The following is a 22,714-nucleotide window of genomic DNA, read 5'->3' on the forward strand; positions in this document are numbered from 1 at the left end:
GCACAATCGCCTCATTTGTCTTTTCTTGTTTTTGTTTAAAAAAAAAAAGAAGAAGGGGAAAAAAAAAAAATCCCACATGCTTTAAATGAGCCTTGGGGGAGGGAGGGGAAGGCGGGTAGAGACAGAGTGACTTACATTGAGTAGCTAACAATGAATTCAATTCATTGCCGCGGTTTGGCTGCAGTACTGAAGGACAAAAAAATGAACCTTTGGTTAATGAGTACTTCTCTTATTCCCGCGGCTTGTGCCACCAGCTCGAACGCTCATGGAAACAGTGGGCTACATTCAGAGAAGCGTCTGTTTCAGACACATTGTGAACACCATATCTGACACGCGAGGTCACAGCGTAGCTACTAATACAATCAAGGTAACTCCTGCAGCTCAGCTATATTTTTAAGGCACCCTTTTTATATGTAGTCAATATAGTAAAGATAACGGGAAACTGGAACCTCTGTTTCCTAAGAAAACACTTTGGATACAGTTTGGAAAGTGGTACAAACCAACAGTTTGTTCTAAGGGCCTGATTCACTAAGAATGGATCGCGGCTGGTTAAACTCCAAACAATTCTGCATCATCTGCTCAGTCTTGAAGTCTAATTGATAAAGCACATAGCATTAATGATATCAGGCCCAAACATCCCCAGACAGTCTGTCCAGTTTGCTCTTGTTTTGCGTCTGAGTGTGGAGAGAAGCTGTCTGCACTTTAACTCTGCGTGTGCGCTCATGCTGACGGAGCTGCTTTGTCCACATAAAGATTATGAGCGAGGAGGGGAAGGTGAAACTTTTTATATACTAGACTTGAAAAATGAGATGCAAGTTTCACTCTTTACAACCAAACTTCAACTTTGAATAGAGCATGCAAAGGGCACCGGTGTTGAGCCACTAGCTGCCAGAAGGATTTAAATCCTTGTCATATTAATAGCAGTAATGTCAAAATCATATTTATAAACGTGATATAAAGATAATTTATTTAGGAATAGTTTTCTGACCACTGGATAGTTTGTGCAGGACATCTCTTATAAATAATGCAACGCAGTTACCTCCACCACAGTTTTTGCTTCATTTTAATTGTGCGTGCCAATCGGCACCAGTGTTTGTGTTTTGTGTTTAGTTTTATTTGCAATGCAGCTTATCACATATACACAGACTGTGTTGCGTTGTCTTTATGAAAAGTATTTGTTGTTCGCTTGGTGCCTGTTCTCACGTAATGTTGATGAAGCGATGAAAATACAATCTTGCTTCTGTATATTTTATTTGACTTCCTGTCTGGGTTGTCATATTCTGTCCAGCTTGATGGAAACCTGCAGCATATTCAGGTGAGAATAGACTGAGCGTATTTGATACTGAGCAGAGCGTAGTGGCGCTGGTGGCACGCTCCAGAGACAGAACGCTGATGGACCGCAGTGTGCACAGTGTAAACTGGAAATTGGGGGTTACGGGTGCATTAAACGCCCTGTGTGTGTTTTGTTAATTAGAAGGTTTCATATGGATTTCGTTGCACAACTTTAATGGCCGCCAAAGGCACCCAAGCCTTCTGTGAATCAGACCCTGACAATGATCCTGAAGGGCTTCAACTGGAGATTAAAACCTCAGAGTTACTAGGAAACTAGAACTGTCAGCATCACTGCCACCTGAGGCGATGGGAAAAACAGAGTTTTTTGATAAAAAAAAAATGTTATAATGATGGACATTTTGAGGTGTACAGGGTATAATTCAAAGTCTGCTGCAAAAGTCAAGACATTTGTGAAAAAAAAATCTACTCAGTCTTCCACTGTTTCCTCCCAAACATTATAGACACAGCAATATAGAACACTTTACTGACCTGTGGGGGCTGAGATCGAGGTGGGTGCACTGGTCCTGCGGCCCCTCTCAGCAGTGACACTGATTGTGTACAGCATGCCGGGTGTAAGGCTTCTCAGGGTGTAGGACTCAGAGCTGCTGGGGACCACCTCCTCCTCTCTGTGGCCATCAGCTGATACATAAACCAATCTGTAGGAGTCCAGTTTGGCTAGTGGGCGCTTCCACTCCAGCATCATGGTGGTCTCTGTCACCTCTGCAACCGTCAGGTCCTTGGGAGCATCCAGGGCTAACGGGAGACGTAGAGAAAAGGGGAGGGGGGGTCATGCTGACATCTCTAAAAATTGCTGTTGCATTTCTTTCTTTTTCTTATCTTCACGTTTTTATCTTTTTCCATATTTTTGTCCTGTTGGTTTTTGCTGCTCCAATTACCGGCTCACTGACTAAACGTTTGTCCAATGTACATCTCTTAACACTCACTATTATTTCTATGAATCAATAAACACTTCTGTTTTTATTTTATTATCATTATTATTATTATTATTATTATTATTATTATTATTATTATTATTATTACTGATATTCTTCTTTTATTTTGATTTTGAATACATGACAAAGACTGTGGATGTAGCTATTATGAGGAAGATGCAAAGCTCACCCGTCACTGCGTTGGTGGTTGTCGGCAGACTCTCCCGCTCATCCTTCACCGCTGTCACACCCATCCCGTACTCAGTCCCAGGTCTCAGGCCTACATCACCAAGCAAATTAAGAGCACTGTGATGTAGAAATTAAAAGCTATGTCATGTTTCGTGTGTCACCAAATAAACGATGGGGAGGCTCTGTAGTCAAGTGGCCAGCTGTTTCGGTTGAAGGCTTCCGTGCCTGTGGCATATAAAAACTCTCAGATGGCCTGATTGCACAATACTTTGCAGCCTAATTGCATTTCATGGTAAGCCTGTGCTCACTGTGTGTTGTGTTTCCATTGATGGCTCTATAGGGTCCTTGTCGCGGAGCAGAAACACTACTTGCTATGATACAGCAGGCTCTGGAGGCCCTTTGGTCTCTACAATTAAGCCCTCTCTCAGCCTGATCGCCTCTAATTCCTTTATTAACTCCCACAGAGGTCATCACACACAGAGTCTTGCAGCATGAAATTACACCTAATGCCCAGGAAACTCATTATCAATAAAATCACGAGCGTGAAGGCAATTACAGATAATAACTGTGTGAAAGAAGTGCTGAGGTGTGTGGGGCGGAGCGGGACGTCGGCTGAATGGACACAGTGCTTTATTTCCATGAGATGGGCCCCCCAAGGACAAAGAATTGGTCCAGACAAAGACACTACGAGGACGTTTTTTGGAAGCTTTTTTTGTTTTTTTCATGGTGTCTAATCCGACCACGCTGCAGCACAGTTTCAGGAAAGAAAAAAAAAAAAAAAAAAACACATCCGCCTCAAAGCATGGCTTTATAATGTCAGCGGTGCAGATAGATGAAACACACCCGCTTTCCTCCCTTAAACAAGATCTCACAGTGAAACAAGCGGCAGTGTTATTCAATTTAAAGTCTGAATGCCAAACCCCCCTGGGTGGTTTTCTAATAAAGTGGACCTTTTGTAGTCGAGCAAACATTTCACAACACCAAACAAAGGCAACCCTTTTTGGAATGAGCAGGCTGAGTATAACACTGACCATTTAAGCACAACAAACACTTGCCTGCAGAATTAAGAGAATAAACACTTCACACTGTATTTTTTTTCCCACAGACACTTTTCAGCTGTGTCATTTGGATGCAAAGTGCTAATGTGCTGGTGTGAACCAAAGCACACAAAAGAATGAAAACACTGAGTATGTCTGCTATGAAGCAGCCTAATGGTTTTGACTTAGCAAGATTTTGTTTTTCAGTGTTGTAACCATTATGGTCTTGGCCTAATTGCACTGGCATGGCTGCCGGATCATACATTAGTTAAACTGAAGTTACTGCAAAATCCCTCAAGCCTTCAACACTGAAACATACTAACACCAAACATTCCTGCGTCACATACCCTGGCCTCCTCGTTAAAGAATATAAGGACCACTTTACAATGAAATGTATAAAACAACCCTTCTTTGATCGTAATGCTTAATATCAGAATGGACATTAGAGACATTTTAAAATAAACAAATAACCTCATTTATCACCCAATGACGACCTTGGGATGTTGAAACCATGGGAAAACTGCAGGTACGTTATGATGGCGGAACTTTGTAAAGGTGCTGTTGTGGAATTGCAATGTGTAATGGACTTGGATGTTTGTGTGTCTGTACCGATGATTTTGGCCTGACTGCTGTCCTTTGGCCCCGGCGGGAAAAGCAGCTCCCCATGCTCGCCTCCAGACAGAGGGCCATACTTTATGCGGTAGTTTTCAACGTGGGCCCGGCTGTTCTTCCACTCCAGGGTGATGCTCTCATCCGTCAGCTCCACTGTCTGCAGGTCCGTGGGAGCATCAAGGTCTGAAACACAGGAACTGACTTTAGATAGATATAACCTAAAACTTAAAGATGACACTTAAATGAATCCTTTTGAGAAACCAAGGCTTGGTGATTTCCTCATTGTTGAATTTTGGTCCTCCATCCAGGATGTCCTCCTTCGTAGATGCATAGACCTATGTAAAGTCTGTGTGGTCCAGTCCCCCACCCCCCCAGCTGACACACAGCTCATTAAACCTGGCTAAAATAATCAGTTGATGGCTGGGACTGTTTTTCATCCGGAGAGAGGGTTGTAAAGTTTGATGTCAAAATTCAGGTTAATGTTTGCCCTGAAGGAACAGCACTTTAAATCTTATTACCTGTGAGGAAAGATTCATAGACAGGAGCGCTGGTTTGCTCCCCTCGACGAGCGGTCAGAGACACCTCGTACTCGGTGTCAGGGTGGAGGCCACCCAGGTGGTACTGGGTGTCAGTAGATGACAGTTCCACCACGTTACGATCAGCAGGTTCAGAGCTGGGTCCATATGCAATGCTGACCCCGTCCACCTGAGCAATGGGCTGGAACCATGTCACCAGCGCTGTGGTGTCAGTCACATCTCGCACATTCACCTGGCTGGGGGCATCGATCACTGCAGATTTAAGGGGTTACATAGGTGGTTGTTATGGGAGCTTCAGAAAGACGGTTGATGATTTCGCACAACAATAGATCCATCGTAAACAGCTGAGTAGAAGTCAGAAAGTGAAAATGTTCTCATCAGGTGATCTCTTTCTACCATTGTCTGCCATTGATTCATGATGATGATTTACAGAACACCACAAACAATATGCAGTTGTTTTTGCTTTTAAAATAATTGTGATTTAAAGGTAGGTTTAGGTATAGTACACAGCCTACGATTGCTGGGACTGATGTTTTCACATATTGGGTCATCAAATATTATAGCCCCTTTGCCCCCCATCCGCCCAACCAGGATTGATTGGTGGCAATACCTATATCCTTGTCCAGTTATGGTCATTTCCTGCCTCCTAAAAGCCATGATGGCAGCAACCCAAAAAGACTGACAAGTTGTAAAATGTGGGATCAGTCAACAATGGGTGACACCCCGTGTGGTCACGTCCACTTCCCATCGACAGTCTGCTGTTAGAAATGTACTGTGTGGACTTTTTGTTTCAAAGCATTGTGTCTTCGATGCAGAAATTATATGTTTCCTTGTATGTTTATTTGAGACACTGAGGGGCTTAGAAAAGTGCTGGCATCTGACAACTACGGCATCACAACAGGCTGGCTCCCAGCTCCGATTACTGAGTAATAAACAGTCTCTAAATAGAATGTAAATGGTTCTTTTTATTGTATATTGAAATAATGTCATTTCTTGGTAAGAAAAAATAGAACTTCTTTCTAGATCCACTCTCTGGGCCATGAAGGGCGCCTTCTTACCAATAAAATTGATTTGTCACATGCGAGCAACTCCAGGGGAAGTCAACACTCTGTGCAACGTTGATAAAACACAGAATTTGCATTAAAGCTTAACACTGATTTGTCTTTAGAGAGGGCTGAGAGGGTTTTTTTTTTTTTATTGGAGTCACGATACCATTCTCCTGGGAGGTTTGTGTCCCTCTGAACATGACTGGTGACTGACTGGTGCCTCCCACACATGGTGGATTCAGTTGCATGGGGAGAAGAGGGGAGGGGTGGGACCAAGAATTAGTGCCTCAGCATGCAAATCATATAGTTCAATATTGCAAGCCGTTGTAATGGGAAATGTTGAGACACCCTTACTGACACGATGAACTCTGAACCTCATAAGTACCGACAAATCTACAAGTGGGCAAACACAAGAGGAGTATATATGAAACAGTCAGTGCTTATTTTGGACAAACAGAATATGAATCATGAAGAAAATATATTTTTTGTTTAAACCTTTTAAAATTGTCTATTCAACAAATATGGTCTATCTCCTGACTTTGCTCCGCATTTGCGCAATAATGTGTGCATACTTGTGCAACATGCAGAACATTTTCAAGCTATTTAAACTTAATGTTGACACTGTCATGAATAGTGCTGTGCCTCTCTTGAATCTGCTGTGCTGAAAAGAAGGACTTTCCAAGGGGTAAGAGCTACATGTAGCTCAGTTTGAGTGAAGGTTTAAGTTTCACCCTGGGGAGCCAGCTGCTGAGGCTACGTTTGAAAGAAAAAACACATTTAATCGCTTCAACAAGACCAGTATATTTACCTAATCCCTCAAGTGAAGATACCTTAAAAACACCTACAACAGTGAAGCAGTGGTCTTCTGTCTCTTTACTGATCCCTGACTCCTTCACCCAATTGCCAATGGACGTTACTGGCATTTATAGCCTGATAAGATGATATAGATGTCTTATAACCTGCCAATAGGGCTGGAAATTCACATCACTTTTTATTGCCCTTGCAAAATCACCACAATGCAATGAAATTTAATGAGCCAATCAGTCAAGGTTGGCATGTCTGGCTGTTTTCAATATGCGGTTGGGGTCCACAAGATGGATTGCCCGTATTCCACTGATCCAACCTGGTAGATGTAAAGAAGTTATCCTGCTTTTGCTGCTTCAACCGAAAATATATTTCACAAAAAAAGTCATTTGAAAAAGTCACCTATCATTCTGCAGCACAGACTCAGAACAATCAAAGGATTAATTTAAGTAAGGATAAATTTAAAGGTGGGAAACCCACATTTGAAAAAAACGTCGATAATGGAAGAGACCAATGAATTGGATTGAGAATGAATGGAACATTCCCAAATGTGCAGATTACCCATGCCTGGTGCACTAGTACACCGCTATACCATCACAGAAGCTGGCTTTTGAACGTAACACTGGTAACAAGCTGGATGGTTTCTCTCCTCTTAAGCCCAGAGGACAAGGCATCCACTTGCTTTTGGATCTGGTCAATATGTGGTTTCCTCTCAGCATGGTAAAATTTCCAGTTGCCTTTTTGGATGCAATGGTGAACTGTGTTGTGTTCACAGACTATGTTTTAGTTCATAGGCTCATGTAGGGATGTCCACAACAGAACCATGTCTTTTTTTCATGCTGTAAATCTAAGGGCGAAAGAACCCTTAGTTTATTTTATTTCAAATAATATTTGGCCTTGCAGATGATGAAATCTTCAGATTCTTTGTAATCTTATTTTAAAAAACAAAAAACTGTTTAGAAATTGGGGTTGTAAGGCATCGAAGTAAGTCTAGAGAAAAAGAATGGTAAGCCAGTTAACAATGGGGATGCATAAACTTACTAGTGATGACGTTTTTGGAGGCAGGCCTTCCAAGCTTGTTGTTCTTCACCACCTGCAGTTTGACCTCGTACTCCTGGCCAGGACCCAGGCCTGACTGCTCAAAGGTGGTCTCTGGACGGCCCAGGGAGTTAAGAATCTCACCATCCTCCTCTTTCTGCCAGTACCCAAAAAAACATCAGTCATCAACCACTACAAAGCCTAGCTCTGGCATCATGTGTGGAGTGGGAAGAGAAAACTGTCAAATCATACATAATGGTGCTCTGGGTACCATTTGCATGCAAGGCTTGACAGAGGGCTCAGTTTAACAGAGTGTGACTTTAAGCAGAACCCAGTAGCACTGTTTGAAAGAGTTGCTATATGCTCTCAAAAAGTAAAATAAATAGAGTAACATTGGCTCGGTGCTGTATTGTCATTGGCACTGTTGGATGTGCTAACAGTTTAAGCTGCTGTGTTTTTGCCTTCTGGCTTGGCAGCAGGTTTTTCCACAGTGCACTCAACTTGATCCTCATGTATCCACATATTGCAATCACTGAGTTTGAAGCAGGGGTTCTGCAGTGGGTCTTTATGTATTTTTACCAAGGGATGACATGGACAATGAGTCAGGCTCTAGAGTTCAAAAACCTCACAGAATACAAAAGCTCTATTGACATATCTAGTAGTAGGACTCACCGTGTTTCTGAAGATGAGGTTCCAGCCATCAAAGGAAATGTCCAATGGGTCCCACTGCACCTCCACTGATGTGTCCCGTACCGACTTAAACTTGAGTCCCTCAGGCTCAGGCAGATCTAGGAGGGCACAAAATATAACTCTCACTACACTACATCTGGATGTATACATCGCTTTAAGAAAAAACTGATATAGAGAAGATTGACATACGTGTCGCCACCCTAGCACTGACAGGGACACTTCTCTTGTTGTTAAGCACAGCGTAGACACTGATCAAGTACTCCACACCAGGCTCAAGTTCTCGAATAGTGGCCACCTTCTGGTCTCCAGGCACCTGCATGTCCAGCTCCAGACCTCCCGGGGCAGTGGGCATGTAGGTGATCAGATACTCGGTCACACGCATCTCATTCTCCCAGGTCAAGTCAACAGTCTCTGGGCTTACCTCCACAACTGTTAGATCCTTTGGCGGTGAGACTGTGGAGAGACACTTAGAATCAGTCTTTTGTAGCACTGTACAATTGTATTGTTTGGTAAGACATGTTAAAATGGGTCGAAATTTGATTGCTGAATATTTACATGAGGGACTTGATAATACAGACAAGTTGATGACTGAAGAACTTGGAAAAAGTAACTTCAACTCAACTCCTACTTTTGACATGTTGATACATCCATCAATACCACCAAATTCTTTTTGTTAATATTTAACATTAGTTATTACAAAGACCCTTATTTAGTTCTATTCCATTTGTTTTTATTGTGATTCCACTTTAATTACTTTCACAATCAAAGAAATATCCCACTGCTTGTACAATAAACAAACAATATGGCAAACAGCAGATAATTACATTCTGTAGACTTAAACTGTTGGGCTTAAAGAGCAGATGTCTATATTTTAATTATGCATGCTGTCTTACCTCCAGAGCAGTCCTCTCCAATGAAGCCCTCGTCACAAACACACACACCATTTTCACAACGTCCCTGGTCCTGGCAGTCGTCTGGGCAGGTCAGTATGGAGCAATCCGGCCCAGTGAAACCTTCATAGCATACACATTTGCCATCGACACAGTACCCTCTATCAAGACAGTTCATGGGACACGTCTTCTCACTGCAGTCCTCACCAGTGAAACCTTTATGACATACACACTGTCCATTCACACAGTGACCACGGTCCAGGCAGTCATTGGGGCAGGTCAACTCACCACAGTCCTTCCCAGTGAAGCCAACAAAGCATATACACTTTCCATCAACGCACTCTCCGCGTCCCATGCAATCTTTTGGACAGGTCTTGATGCTGCAGTCCTCCCCAGCATAGCCTTTGTCACATATGCAGAGTCCGTAAACGCAGCGACCACGATCTTGACAGTTGTTAGGGCAGGAGAGGTCACTGCAGTCTTCACCTTGATATCCTGCATCGCATACACATTCTCCATTTATGCACTGGCCCCTATTGTTGCAGTTGTCAGGGCAGGAGAGTATAGCGCAATCTTCACCCTCAAATCCTGGATCACAGATACACTTTCCATTGAAGCAATGGCCCCTCTCATTGCAGTTCTTCGGACAGGTGAGCTTTGAGCAGTCCTCTCCAGTGTAGCCGGTTGGACACACACACTGGCCGTTCACGCACATGCCACGGTTGTTACAGTTACCAGGACAGGTAATCTCTCCACAGTCTTCACCACTGAAGCCCTCATCACAGAAACAGGTTCCGTTGACGCAGCGTCCGCGGTCATAGCAGTCGTTAGGACAGATGAGTTCTGAGCAGTCAAAACCTGTCCAAGGCTCATCACAAACACACTCGTCTTCCACACAGCGACCACGGCCCAGGCAGTTGTTGAGGCAGTTGGTCTGACCACAGTCTTCGCCAATGAAGCCATCCTCACAGAGGCAGGATCCTTCAACACAGTGACCATAGTCACCGCAGTCCAGCAGGCAGAGCTCAACACTGCAGTCGTCTCCACCAAAGCCCTCAAAGCACTCGCATTTGCCATCCACACAGCGACCCTGGTCCTGGCAGTCACTGGGGCACTCAGGTTCTGTGCAGTTGGGGCCCTTCCATCCAGGTTCACACACACAGCTGCAGGTTTCTGTGCTCCAGTTTCCACGGCCATTACAGAACGGTTTTGTGGACACTTCACCTGAAAAAGAGAAAAATAGAACATTTTTACATTTCTAATTTTTATAATTAGGCAGCTTTCCCTGTTATCAGCGATTACCGTAGGGAAGTAGCCCAAAAGACAGACATTGTTCAAACTGATTTAATACACAGCACTTGTTGAAGTTGTGGCACTGCTTTGTCTTTTCTAAAATAAATCTTTTAAAGGTATTGTTTGCCTTCACATGGTCATTGTCATGCATGCAGTATTACCCGGAAGTTTCCTCCAACCATATCTTTTCCTGCATTCTGATCAATGATTGACCAGTTTTATAATCTATATAAATGTGTCGTCTTTCTATCGTAATGATGATCTGAAACATTTTTTACATCAGTGACTAATACATTCATGTTTTTTTGTTATTATTGCAGCATGTCACCACCCTGATTATATATTTTTTAACAGTATTATTAACAGTATTATTGGCAACATTTTTCCTGATCACAACAGATGAACCTTGTGTGAGAAGATATTATTATTATTATACATTATTGATAGCGTAGCTGCATAGGTCAGCTGCACAAAACGATTAAAACAGCAGCCTTAGTCGTTTCGTATTTAACATGAGACACCGCACCCCAATCAATCCATTAAAGGTAGGAAATAATAGCAGCACACATTTCCTGTCTGTTCAAGTTCAGAACATGCAGCCTATCAGAAGTTACTGGCAGAAAAATACTGAAGTATCTCATCCCTTGCCTCGGCATTTGTAATGCTTTGCAGCATTTTCTCTTTCATTTAAAACCTGAGTCCACTACATGCATTGTAAACTGTAAACACACCACCATTGTAAGACATTTAATCACCGTACAACAGCATATAGAGTACAGGTATAGACTTACCTGTAACTGGAGCCCCACAGCAGCTGGACCCACTGCTGCACTGCTCTCTCAGACTAGACAGCTCCGACTCCAGCATCTCCAGCCTGTTTAGGATATCCTTGATGTCTGGCAGCTGGTTGTCACACCCACATGCTTGCTTGGGTATACTGATGCGGTGTGTGAAAACAATCTGATTATCTCCATCCTCTGTGTGCTCAATGTGCTCGGTGTTCTGCATATCCATTGGAGCGCTCTTGTGTTGGACTTCAGAGCCTCCTGGGGAGTCAAGGTCTACGGTGCAGAGGGAAGTTGAGGGCACGTTGATGTTGTAGACATGGTTAAATACTACAGGCTGGTCCGGGTGGGGTAGGGTGAGGTTCTCCTGGGAATTCTTGGGGATGAGAGCCTCTCTACGGTGGCGGATTATCTTTTTTACCAGACCAGCATTGGAGAGCTCGAGCAGCAGTCCAATGGTCAGACAGCCTAAGAGCAAGCTCTTCATCCACATGATGACTCCCTGGTAGTGCAGCTTCTGTCTTGTGTGCAGAATAGAGTCTATCAGGCGTCGAATGGGGTTCCTTTTAAATCCTTGAGTGAATCAATAGAAAGACAAAGGGATGGTATGAGGAATTAGAATTTACTTCTCAGACATATAACTCATTTCTTTATGTGAAACATACTCATAAAGTAATCCATGCAGAATTCTGTTTGATATCTTCTTTAGTTGGTTGATCTTGCCAATTGGGATAGCTTCATCAACACAATCCTACCACACATAGACATGATCGTTTAAATAACTTACAACAGATTGTTTTAAGTTTTTGTGGAACCTAGAGTAGAAACCATATCTAATAGTGAAAAGGAAAAGAAGTAGTATCTTTAAATGGGTTTCTTCTTTACAGCCCAAACACTGTAGCATCCTGTAGCATTCACTTACACAAGAGAGAGGTGTCATGGCATGCCACTTGGTTCTCTAATTATTTGAGCTAAATGCATTGAGCCTACAGGCCGCAACTTCTGATCACTGTTAAATGGCCTAGATTAACTTCAGCTCATATGTAGCTTTTCTAACTTTGTGACTACTCAACATGCTTTTTGCACTGCAGGTTAAACCTACTGTATACATTCACATCTGTTCACACACTGAAGGCAGAGGTTGCTACAGGATGTAACGAGTCCATCAGAAATAGCTAATCCTATTCAGAGACATTCATTACACAATTTCTCCAAAGAACAAGAACTGCAGTTACTGCAGACGCACATCTGATGCTTTCTGTTGCTAACCATGCTGTGTTGTCAAAGCCAGTCCCAGCAACACCTGCATGCTGAAACCAAGACCACATCCAAGGTCCAAAGAATAATGGTTAGACCATCTGTAGGCTTGCTATAAAGCACAGAGGTCTGCACAAACTTTGCTCACTGACAAGTCAGCATTCCCGGCTGTTTCTCTTCAGAGCCACTGGGTTAATTTTATTTCTGTAACATGATTCTTATTGCATTTACCCTGCTTGACATGATTGTTTTAAAAGGTCTGCAAGGAAAACATGCTGACTTTGTTGTCACCTTAAAACCTGATGTGTTATTTTTTTGCCATTTTTTTTTATTTTAATGAAGTAAGCGGTTTGGTCAAGAACTGCTGTTGCTTCTTCAAATGTCTGCTACACGTAACATTTTAAGGAGTATTTTATATATTCTGATTCTGAGAACCAGAATGAGGGAAGGTTTTTTAGCATCTGGCTTGGCCTGATCTTATATAATTCCACTTTCCCTTACCTTGTCTGAGATGCTGACACCAATCATTTTATACTTCTTAAAAAACCACTGTGTGCTTTGGCTGACTTAAAGGTTAACGTTGGCTGCAAGCAGCCAACAAAAAAATGTCTGAATAAGCAGACGTAAAAATCCACTACTGCAGGAACACATACAGTATTTAACCCCTGCAGTGGAATATGTATGAAGTAGTTTAATTTTCTCTGCTACATCTGACTTATTCACACTGATGCATAAAAACAGGGCATCTTTGCTGTCCATTTCCATATGGCAGGAAGAGGGAGGCTGCCTGTCAGCAGGTAATATTCCAGGAAGAGGTACTTGGTCTCCTCATCCCGGCCTGACATGTGATTAGGCAAGCTGACAGATGAGCTCAGCTTGCAGGGATCCCACGGCTTCACTTCAACCCCCCCCACCCCCCCACCAAGCTCTCCCCAGCCCTCTGATTAGACAGGCAGGGATGAGCGCCTCCATGATGGGTAGACTGTAAAAGTGCTAATGTAGCTTGCTGATGGGAGCGCTGAGGATCTGGGCCCTAAGGGGTCCGACAACAACCCTCAACCCCCCCGACACACACACGCACACCAATACAGTCACACTGCTGTGCTCAATCTTCACAAACTAGGGATTAAATCAACAAAATAGCCAGAAAATTGCTTTGAGTTGCTGCTAAGGTTTTAGTTCTGGGCGGTTGGTTGGCTTTCTCACTCTGAAGGCTGGCTGCTCTCCACATGGACCTCTGAGCGAGGCAACCCCGAGAGACCAAAGCAGGCCTTTGTGTGAGAATCTGTGGCTCTGGCAAAATTCAGCTTAATTCAAAAATAGATAAAGAAAAGACACTTCTACAGAGTTGGAGTAAGAGTCTGATTTGTAATCTTTCTCCTCTTATCTGCAATCCACTATTCTTCAATATAAACATGAATCTGAGAGTGATCCTAAGAAACATAGAGCTGATCCATGGGTTTGGACTTCCTTCATGAGGACCCTGTGGCCCTGGCTCTATGTTAATGCAGCTGGTAGCTGGCACTGTAGACAAGGCCTTGATACAATCTGACTGCTGCTGCTTTGTTACTTTCTTACTTGGTTTCGGTCTATAGTTAGCTTCTCAAACAGCAACAAAGCTTCTAGCATGCCTTGTAATTGAATGTGAGGAGAATTATACCAAGGTAATCTTATTGGCACACACATTTTGTGCAAGAGACATCAAATAAACCTGATGTGAACAAGTACTATAGCAAAACTCTTTTTATTCCTTACACAGTGAAGACACTTGACACTCTTCAAATGAATTTGGGAACCATTGAAGAAGCTCTCTTATTGTAGAGTTAAATTAATTTGATTATATAGTTTGTTAGCGATTCAAGAGAATAGTCAGGATAAATAATCAAAAAACATATACCATGACGTGGATCTCAACAAACCCTAATTTAAAAAATGAGCTGATAATTGGTTGGGAACCGGAGGGTTATCAGTTCAATTCTTGGTCCGGACCAAAATATGGAGGATGTTCCTTGTGTAGCAGCCTCCTGACTATGACATCTTCCAACTAATGCATGTCCACAGGTCCTGATTGTGCATGTGTGTGTCTGTGCCTATGTGTGTCCCTCAATAACAGTGTATACACAAGTATGTAAAAAAAATAAAATAAAAAAGATCATAACAGGCAGGTTGTTAAATCAAAAGCAAAGGTAATATTGTGTGACAAGCGCCCCCCCCCCCCCCCCCCCCCCCCAAAAAAAAAGCAATACATCTAAACGATTCTCTGACTCCCAACATCCAACATCCAACAATCAAACCTGAGACTCTGAGCAACAGAGACAGTAATTGGTTTATTAAAATGGAAAAACAAACAAACATGTAAACCACTAAAAGACCAAAAACCCTCTTAAAGAAGGAAATAAACCCAAATGGAAACCCATTAGTTCAGGCCCAATGGCCCTTCAGATCTACAGGCAGAAAGAAACAGAGAAGTCCATAATTTACAAGCAGTCCCTTTACATAACTATGCTCTGACAGACTTGATTTTTTCCATTAGTATAATGTAAAAACCATTTCCCCTCGAACCCGCTGAGGCAGCTGAAAACCATTCCTAGAAGAACAAGTGTTTTAAGCTTCTGTTCCACATTTTCAGGCCAAGAACCAGGAGAAAAAAAACAGGAGAGTCCAGTTTGTACAAGTGTTCATAATCCACAGTCCCAACAGGCGTGCAAACATCTTTCTATTGGTCTATCACTAAGTATCAAGGTTGTTTCAATTTGACAAGCTGTGGTTCAGTGGAATTCAATAAATACCCAACTGATGATCAGTTTGTTCATTTCTATATATTTCCTCCCATCTTTCATTTTGGTTGGTTGAGAGGTTGATGAGCTGACTTTCTGTGTTTGGACGTTTGCACACATCATGCATGCATGCTTGGACCCAGAAGTCTGGGTTTCTTTCAAACTCAGCCAACCCCCCAAGGCTGACAAACTTAATCGTCACTGCGTTTCACCTTTGCTGAGTCTACCATATGGTGGGTCCAAGATAAATCAGAAAGAAAAACTCTCAGTCTGCAGGCGTTATCTGTGTTGCTGCTCTGAAGAGAAAAAGCAATTTGACTTGGCACAATGACGGCAAGTGTTATCAGGCTGTACAACAGCAACGTAGTGGTAAGTTATTTAAAGCAGTCCAGGATGGAGGTGCATTGAGTGTGTTTTATGAAGGGAGAAGAAAGATTAGCTAACCGTCGGTGGATAATCGCAGCAGTGTGAACAGACAACGCACCATCAGTCTGATAACTCGACAACAAACAAACTGAATAATGAAGCAGCTTGGCCCACTTGGTGTGTAAAAGCTGTAAATATTCAATGGCTACAACTACAACTCAAGTCCCAGGACTGTATGTTAAACAGGTCTGATAGGATGCACATGCTCTCTTTTCAATTCTGAAGAATTTATCAAGCTTGCTTAATTTTGTAGGTCATCTATGACAAAAACTCAGCTTGCCTTCTTTGGTACAGAATCTAAATGTGGGTCGCTGGAATAAGGACTCAATGAAGGGTTATTGTCTGGGGCTATTCTCACCTTGAAATACAGTAACACTCAAACAAGAGGGAAATGATAAGGAAATGGGGCTCGCTCTCGTACACTCACTCACAACAGTGTCACTGAATCCTGCTGATAAACATATTTATCACAATCAACCTGCCAGCGAGGAAAATGAAACCTGCCACATGTATGTCTTGAGCTAGATCTAGTGAGTATTGATTGTGATCCTGTATCTCCATCAAGGTCGTTGCCAGTAAGATAGTAAGATGCTGAGGACAGCACTATGGCCGTGAGTTGTTATCATCATCAAACACAGAAATTAATTTCCAGGAAGAGGCATAGCTTGAGTTGACTGCCGATGTGCGATCAATTGTTCTGTTGTTGCTGCTGCTCAGAAGAAAGGTTTTTCAAATTTTATAGTTCACACTCTGAAAGGTCGGAGGTTTGTGCTGACCTAAACACAACCTTCATCTCAGAGTGAAGCAATAAAGTGTTCACTTTAAGGCTGATATGAGGGCTAGAAAACAATACCAACAGCCAATCAGTTTCAACTCTTTCATGTAAGGGAAATAACTGAGCAGCCGACACAAGGTGAAGAGTAGGATTTGGTGTCAGATATATAGCAGTCATGTAGCCAGGCGTGTATCAGATGTTGATGAGAAGTCGGGATTTTGATTGGTTGAAGAGGGAGAAGTGACATTGATGAGCGCCGTGCTGCTGAGAGCACTGTGAGCACAGCGTGAAAAAACAGCTGACCCTGAGGTGTTTTACTATTCTGGATGCTCAAAAAAGCTAAAAAAAAAAAGAAGCTGGTCCAGAAAATGGTCCAGCTTCTGTCCCGTTTGACAGATGGTTACTTCTAGGGCAAGTTGGGTTCAGCAGGTCAGTGCATGCTCCACAGAGCAACATGAATGGCCATAACAGATAATATCTGAGCTCACACATCTCTTCTTTCCACAGTAATGGAACCAGCTTCATCGATATTTCATTCAATAGTATGTTTAAAGTCTGCAGCCTGTCACATCTCAAGTTGCCAAAGAAACCAAGCAGGAAAATGGTCTGGCTTTTTAGAATGTGACTGGAAGTATCACTTGAAAGTCCCGATATGCTTCATCTTTTCATTGACAATATTTGATACCAAACCAATAGTGAAGCCCGTCACAGGGTAACACATAGACAGAACAGGAGTTACATCCAAAACTGTGACCATAATGCCTCTACTCAAAGCGTCCCTGAGTGGGTGGGGTCGTCCCTCCTCCTCTACGTGTTATTCACATGAATGAAACATGTTTGAGCCTCAGAGCGAATCACACGGAAGCAACAAACCCCGCCCCGATGACGCAGAGCCGAGAACAACAAGCCCAGAGGGAGTTTGACTTCACTCTTTTTTAGAAAGGAATTATATTTAAACATATTTACTTAGAATATATTTCAAATCTGCTATGATGACGTTTAAATTGTTGCATTTTATACTTTTAAATGTTTTGTTTCAAACAAACACGGGACAGTTAGTCATCAATAAAGACACACTTTCCAAGTGAGGCTTTTTTTCTCAACCAATACTTTAAGGACTCTTCAAAACAACATGTGGTGCATTTTCTAAATTATAGCTTTTTAAGTAAATTAGATGATTCAAGTTCTAAACTGTTTTAAGTTTTCTGTCACCACTTTAGTCAACCTCATTATCTGTGAGACAGATCAGACAAACCTGCAGTATGAGTCCTTCCCGTCACTGAACAGAACAAAGACTGAGACTTGTTAGCTTTAAAAACTGGACTTACAAGTTGTGAAGAAGCATAGTTTCCAAAAGTGAAAGTGTGGATATCATTTCAAAAAGCTGGGAAGAAAATCAGATACTTTTCTTGAACATTTCACAGAAAGAGTGCAAAGAAAGATGATGATTAAGGAAAATTACTTAGCACAGCCTCATAGACTTACAGGTATTTTTCATTTGATTGATTGATTGATTTGATGATTTGCAATCTTTTATATTTCTCATTGATGAGAGGGTTCTAAAAGGTTCTACTCAAAGATATTTTTTGGATTAACATCTTCATCTCTCCTCCCACCAACTAAAGGCACTGGCACAAAATCAGTGGAGCATAATAATAACATTTGCACTTCAACACTTTCTAATTTTTTCTCCCAAACGGTTAAAAAAAGGGAAAAAAACGCAATTTGACTTGCAAAACAGAAATGAGATTCTTTTCTTTTTTTGGATGGATGAAAAGAAGACTGGTTTCATCAACCCAAGCCTGCCCTCATTGGCTCTCCGCTGTGACCCCATTGGATCTGATGACACAGATAGTGCAGGAGTGGTGGGGGTTAGTGTGTTCATGGCTGATAAGACAGACAGGGAGGCTGGATCTAGGATTCCTGCAGAAGCACTTATCTAGATACTGGGAGAAAACGCTCTGCCAAGGCTGAGCTGTATCACTCTCACAGAACCGCCAGAGTGATTTGGAGGCAGAGTTGACATCTCTGACTGATTCTGCCCCCAAAAACTATATTTCTTCAAGCAAAACCAATTTCCGACTTTGACACTGAGATACGGAGAAAATAAATGTTGATCGAAAGGGGTCAATCGTACAGCAGACAGTTGTATCTCCATTTAGATTTCATTGCATTTAACTGGTGGCCTGCCGTGACGCCCATCAATATTCTTTATTGCTTCTGTCCCTTGCTGCCGCCATCTAATGCTGCAGTGCTTGTTGGGTCCAGATGGAGAGCTTGGATGCAACTCATTGTTCAGGAGCTTTTTAACATGCTGGGTGCTTGTGACCTACTGTTTATTGGCCTAACCCCTTGGTGGTGTGAAAGCTGGGAAGCCTCATGCACATCATTTTCTGCACATACACCTGCTGTTTTCTCCCGACGCTGGTAATCGCGTTACACATCGTTCTACTTCCTGTCCTCAGCTTTCACACTGCATTGCAAAAACTATAAAAATGTGTCTCGTACCTGTCAGCTGCCTGTGTCGTAATGAGGTGTTGATGTCAATTTCAGGTAGCTGTCTAAACTTACCATGTAACTAACACCTTTCCTCTCAGGTTATCAGCTTTAGATGAGAACACAATGACTTAATCTCAATAGAGCTTTTGGTTGGTCGATGTAGCATGATGTCATTTTCTGAGCGTTCAACGTTTCATTCACAGGGATCATTTCCATGAACGAAGAAAGTCAGCGATGCAGAGATCTAGAGTTTTCTTATACCCCTACCACTGAAGGAGGACGTTTTTTTTTTTGCCATTTTTTGGTCTAAAACGTTGGGTGAACATGCAAGAACGTTTGAAAGGTTGTTTCAAAGACTGCATATTTCAGCACTTTACAAAGGAGGTTTATTGGTTACTTCCATTCAAACAGGATTTTCTCTCTCCACTAGACATTGAAGCATGTTGGCTGTGGTACCCGGACATCTGTTTGTCCTTGTCTGTGATGAAAGCCTGAAGCGTGTTGCGTGTCCAAATTGGGAGTGCCTTCCATTCAGACACTTGTATGAGCTTAATGACCCCCGGCCCCGGTGGAGGCTCTTCATTGGCTTCCCCGTTTTTAACCATTTTCCCCAATTTAAATTGTCTGTCCCTCTCAAAAGGGCCCCCATCTTGTTCCAAGAACATTATGGCTCATGCATTCCAATGTGCGAGGTCACTGGTAGAGGCAGAGTGTCAGAGCAAAGAGTCTACCACATGTGCTCATCTATTGGATGGCACCAATGGAGGGCTGGGCAATACAAAGGCATCCCGGATCCCACAACTCCAACACTTCCACTCCTTTCCCGTCACAAATTCTTTAAAACCATCTGGGATGCTTAGTACCGAGGGGGTCTGAGTTCTGTGGTAATGACACATCTGAGTGGGACAGAGGAAAATATTAGGGTGACTTTGGTGGAGTTCAAGCAAATTCACAACCTTACAAGCAATTTTAAGAACGAAAAATTACACATTAATAATTGACGTAATCCCTAAATTCAGCCAGAGTTAGATAAAAATTATTTTCCTCCCATAACCACATCTATCAAAGACAAACTAATTAATCGTTAGAGTAAGATCGTTTGAGATATACTCAAGAAGGATTTGGCCTCTCTCCCTCAGTACGTAGTATGTTTAGCAACCCAATGTAGTTGTGTCAAAATTTACTATTTTTTGAAGGTGTATATCTGGACTTTTTATGTCTTTATTTGGAGACAGGACAGAGGACAGAGTTGGAAATCAGGGACAGAGAGAGTGGGGAATGACATGTAGAAAAGGAGCCACAGGTTGGATTTGAAACCAGGCCTTGCTAAATGGGGCTCACGCACTAACCACCCGCTGCCCTTGAATGGAACTACTTTTGCAGGTTTTTTGTGACCAAGTAAATTATTTTGCTTGCTGTAATGATTAGAGGTTGAACAGTACGATCTCTAATCACCTCTAATCATTCATCTTAAAAATGTCTGTTGATACCTGAACTAAAGGTAAAGTTCACTGATCTACTGTTAGACCAAACTCTTTAAATCTCACCCCCTCCCTTTAAACACTACCTCCCTTTCAATGGGCTAAAGACAAATTCCAGGGGGGACGGACGTTGACAAGCAGCAATTACTGCGGCTGCAGATGGTGTATGTTGTTGTGAACAATTTTCTACTACGACCATTTCTTTCTATGTAACTCAACTTTGAACAACAATAGAAAAGACCTCAGGGAGAACTTTTGGAGTCCTCAGCTTCCCTAACAGGCGTCAAAAATGTTAAAATATGAGCACAGAAGACAGAGTTTGTAAGTGGACACTTAACACACATTCACTGACTGCGTAGAGGACTGAGATGTTCTTCAGAGGTGAATCAAGAGATGAATTTTATAAATATAAGTTATTGTTGCTCTCTGACAGACCTGAAGATGGTATTTAGTTGTTTAGTTGTTCAACAAATGGTTTCTGAAGAAATCTAAACAAAGCAGGTGAAGACCTTACTCTTTGTAAAATATCGACAAAGACCCAACAGTGATCCATCATGAGAACAGCAACACAACTATACAATACAAAGAAAATACTTTCTAAATCGATATCTAAAAAACTTTGATGATTAAAATAGCAGTTGAATAACATAAGCCTATATGACAGCACTTCTTCCCAATTTTGTAGTCAATGGTTGAGTCTTTGATATTCAGATTGGTGTTGTAATATATTAATTAATTAATAATTAATTTCATATATTAAATCTAAACATTAGCTCTCATGGTTAAGATACCTTCATCAGTGTCTGTGTGACACTTTTCATCTATCCATGCTACAGACCCATCACAGACAGCAGCAGACGCCGTGGTTATGGGTGGTTATCACAAGATGGAAGCGCCCACAAATCAGTCGTCAGATTCGCCTATGTTTCTTTTGTATTTCTATATTCAAGATATTGAGAACCTTGTTGACCACAGGTGGTTATTTTTTTTTTATTTCCAGAAATTCCAGTTTACACTGTAATTAAGATACAAATTATGTAAAATTGGACATGCATTATAGAGAGACGTCGGAGTAGGGCTACATTACCACCCAGGGGACCAACTTCCATATTTTGGTCTGCGCTAGGACTTGAACCGGCAACTCTCCCAGCCCAAGTTCCTACAGACAAAACTGTTGCTGCATGAAAATATATATTTACTGGACAGCAAAGTCACATTGAAATGAGCTAAAAACATTGCCAAGAAAGGTAATCAACTCTCTCTAAATTTCCTTTACCATCATCGTATCAAGAGCCAGCGAGACTTCTCAGCAGAAACCGAGAGCAACGTCAGGAGGGGAGCAGCAATGGGAGTTTTGATCTTACTGACTGGACATGACATTTGTTTTGTTCCAACCAAAACATCTCTGACTCTCCTGAGTCTTGCCCAGCATGGGTTGTCTTGAACACCCATGATCACTGTTTGCTCTACATCACCAGTGGAGGAGCTAATAAGTGGGGTTAAAGACAGTCATCCTCTACAGAGAGAATTGTCAGGCATTGAGCATTGGAGACCAACAGCTGTCCAAACAAAGGCCTGTTTCCCACTCAGTGTTACACCGAGTGTCACTGTCACTGGCTACTCATACGCGTAGCCAAACATCATGAAATATTAATTGGCCAAGCCTTCACTGCCACCTACCATGGGGCAACCTGCCTGTCACGCAGGCGTAGCCAGCAGCCTTTTTGATTTTTTAGTATGTGAGAAGACACTTGTGTTGGACATGTTCATATAAGTGATGAAAATGAATCAAAATCAACAAAAACTCTTTCAAACAAGCCTCCAGATATCCTGAATTCAAAGCTCCCAAAACATAGCCAGCCTCCTTCAGCGTGTCAGCATCTCCTCGTCATACACAATTACCATCCAGCAGACGCTACCCTGGTATCCTGTGGGTCTCCTCCATCACAGCCCACCCTATAACTCCACACACACCCACTTCTCCCTACCGCTCTCCCTCCCTCTAACACTCACATAGGGTTCTGTTATCATGTGGATATGATTTTCCTCAAACAGCTTCAGGGGTATACAGTGTAATAAATCCTGCTTTGCTCTGCCTTAAAGAACTGCTGACTTACGATAAAGAGCTTTCAGGGGAGAATCCCACTCAAAGTATACGATTTGGGGCTAAACATTTAAGTGGGACTTAAAATCAATTTTGAAGAAGAACCAGGACATTTCATGCAGCTAAAATGTCAAACTTGAGCTCAGTAAAAAATGCACCGCTTCTCATTCAGTGGACTCAACAGTGTACTCCTTTACATCTGCTATGATCC

The 22,714-nt window shown here is 42.3% G+C and overlaps 1 protein-coding gene across 4 annotated transcripts in view; it reads right to left on the reverse strand.

Moving 5' to 3' along the window:
- Positions 1 to 22,714, reverse strand: part of tncb (tenascin Cb) — an 87,351-nt gene that overhangs the window by 24,021 nt on the left and 40,616 nt on the right. For all 4 annotated transcript variants that reach the window (XM_079363597.1, XM_079363598.1, XM_079363596.1 and 1 more), the window contains exons 2-10: positions 11,191 to 11,757; positions 9,110 to 10,330; positions 8,406 to 8,669; positions 8,199 to 8,314; positions 7,530 to 7,683; positions 4,621 to 4,890; positions 4,100 to 4,285; positions 2,455 to 2,544; positions 1,822 to 2,085 (exon numbers count right to left, since the gene is read on the reverse strand). In XM_079363597.1, the coding sequence (XP_079219723.1) occupies positions 1,822 to 2,085; positions 2,455 to 2,544; positions 4,100 to 4,285; positions 4,621 to 4,890; positions 7,530 to 7,683; positions 8,199 to 8,314; positions 8,406 to 8,669; positions 9,110 to 10,330; positions 11,191 to 11,677 (3,052 nt within the window). In that variant the 5' untranslated portion in view covers positions 11,678 to 11,757. The remainder of the gene's footprint in view (positions 1 to 1,821; positions 2,086 to 2,454; positions 2,545 to 4,099; positions 4,286 to 4,620; positions 4,891 to 7,529; positions 7,684 to 8,198; positions 8,315 to 8,405; positions 8,670 to 9,109; positions 10,331 to 11,190; positions 11,758 to 22,714) is intronic.

This window comes from Symphodus melops, assembly GCF_947650265.1.
Source record: "Symphodus melops genome assembly, chromosome: 1".
Classification (NCBI taxonomy): domain Eukaryota; kingdom Metazoa; phylum Chordata; class Actinopteri; order Labriformes; family Labridae; genus Symphodus; species Symphodus melops.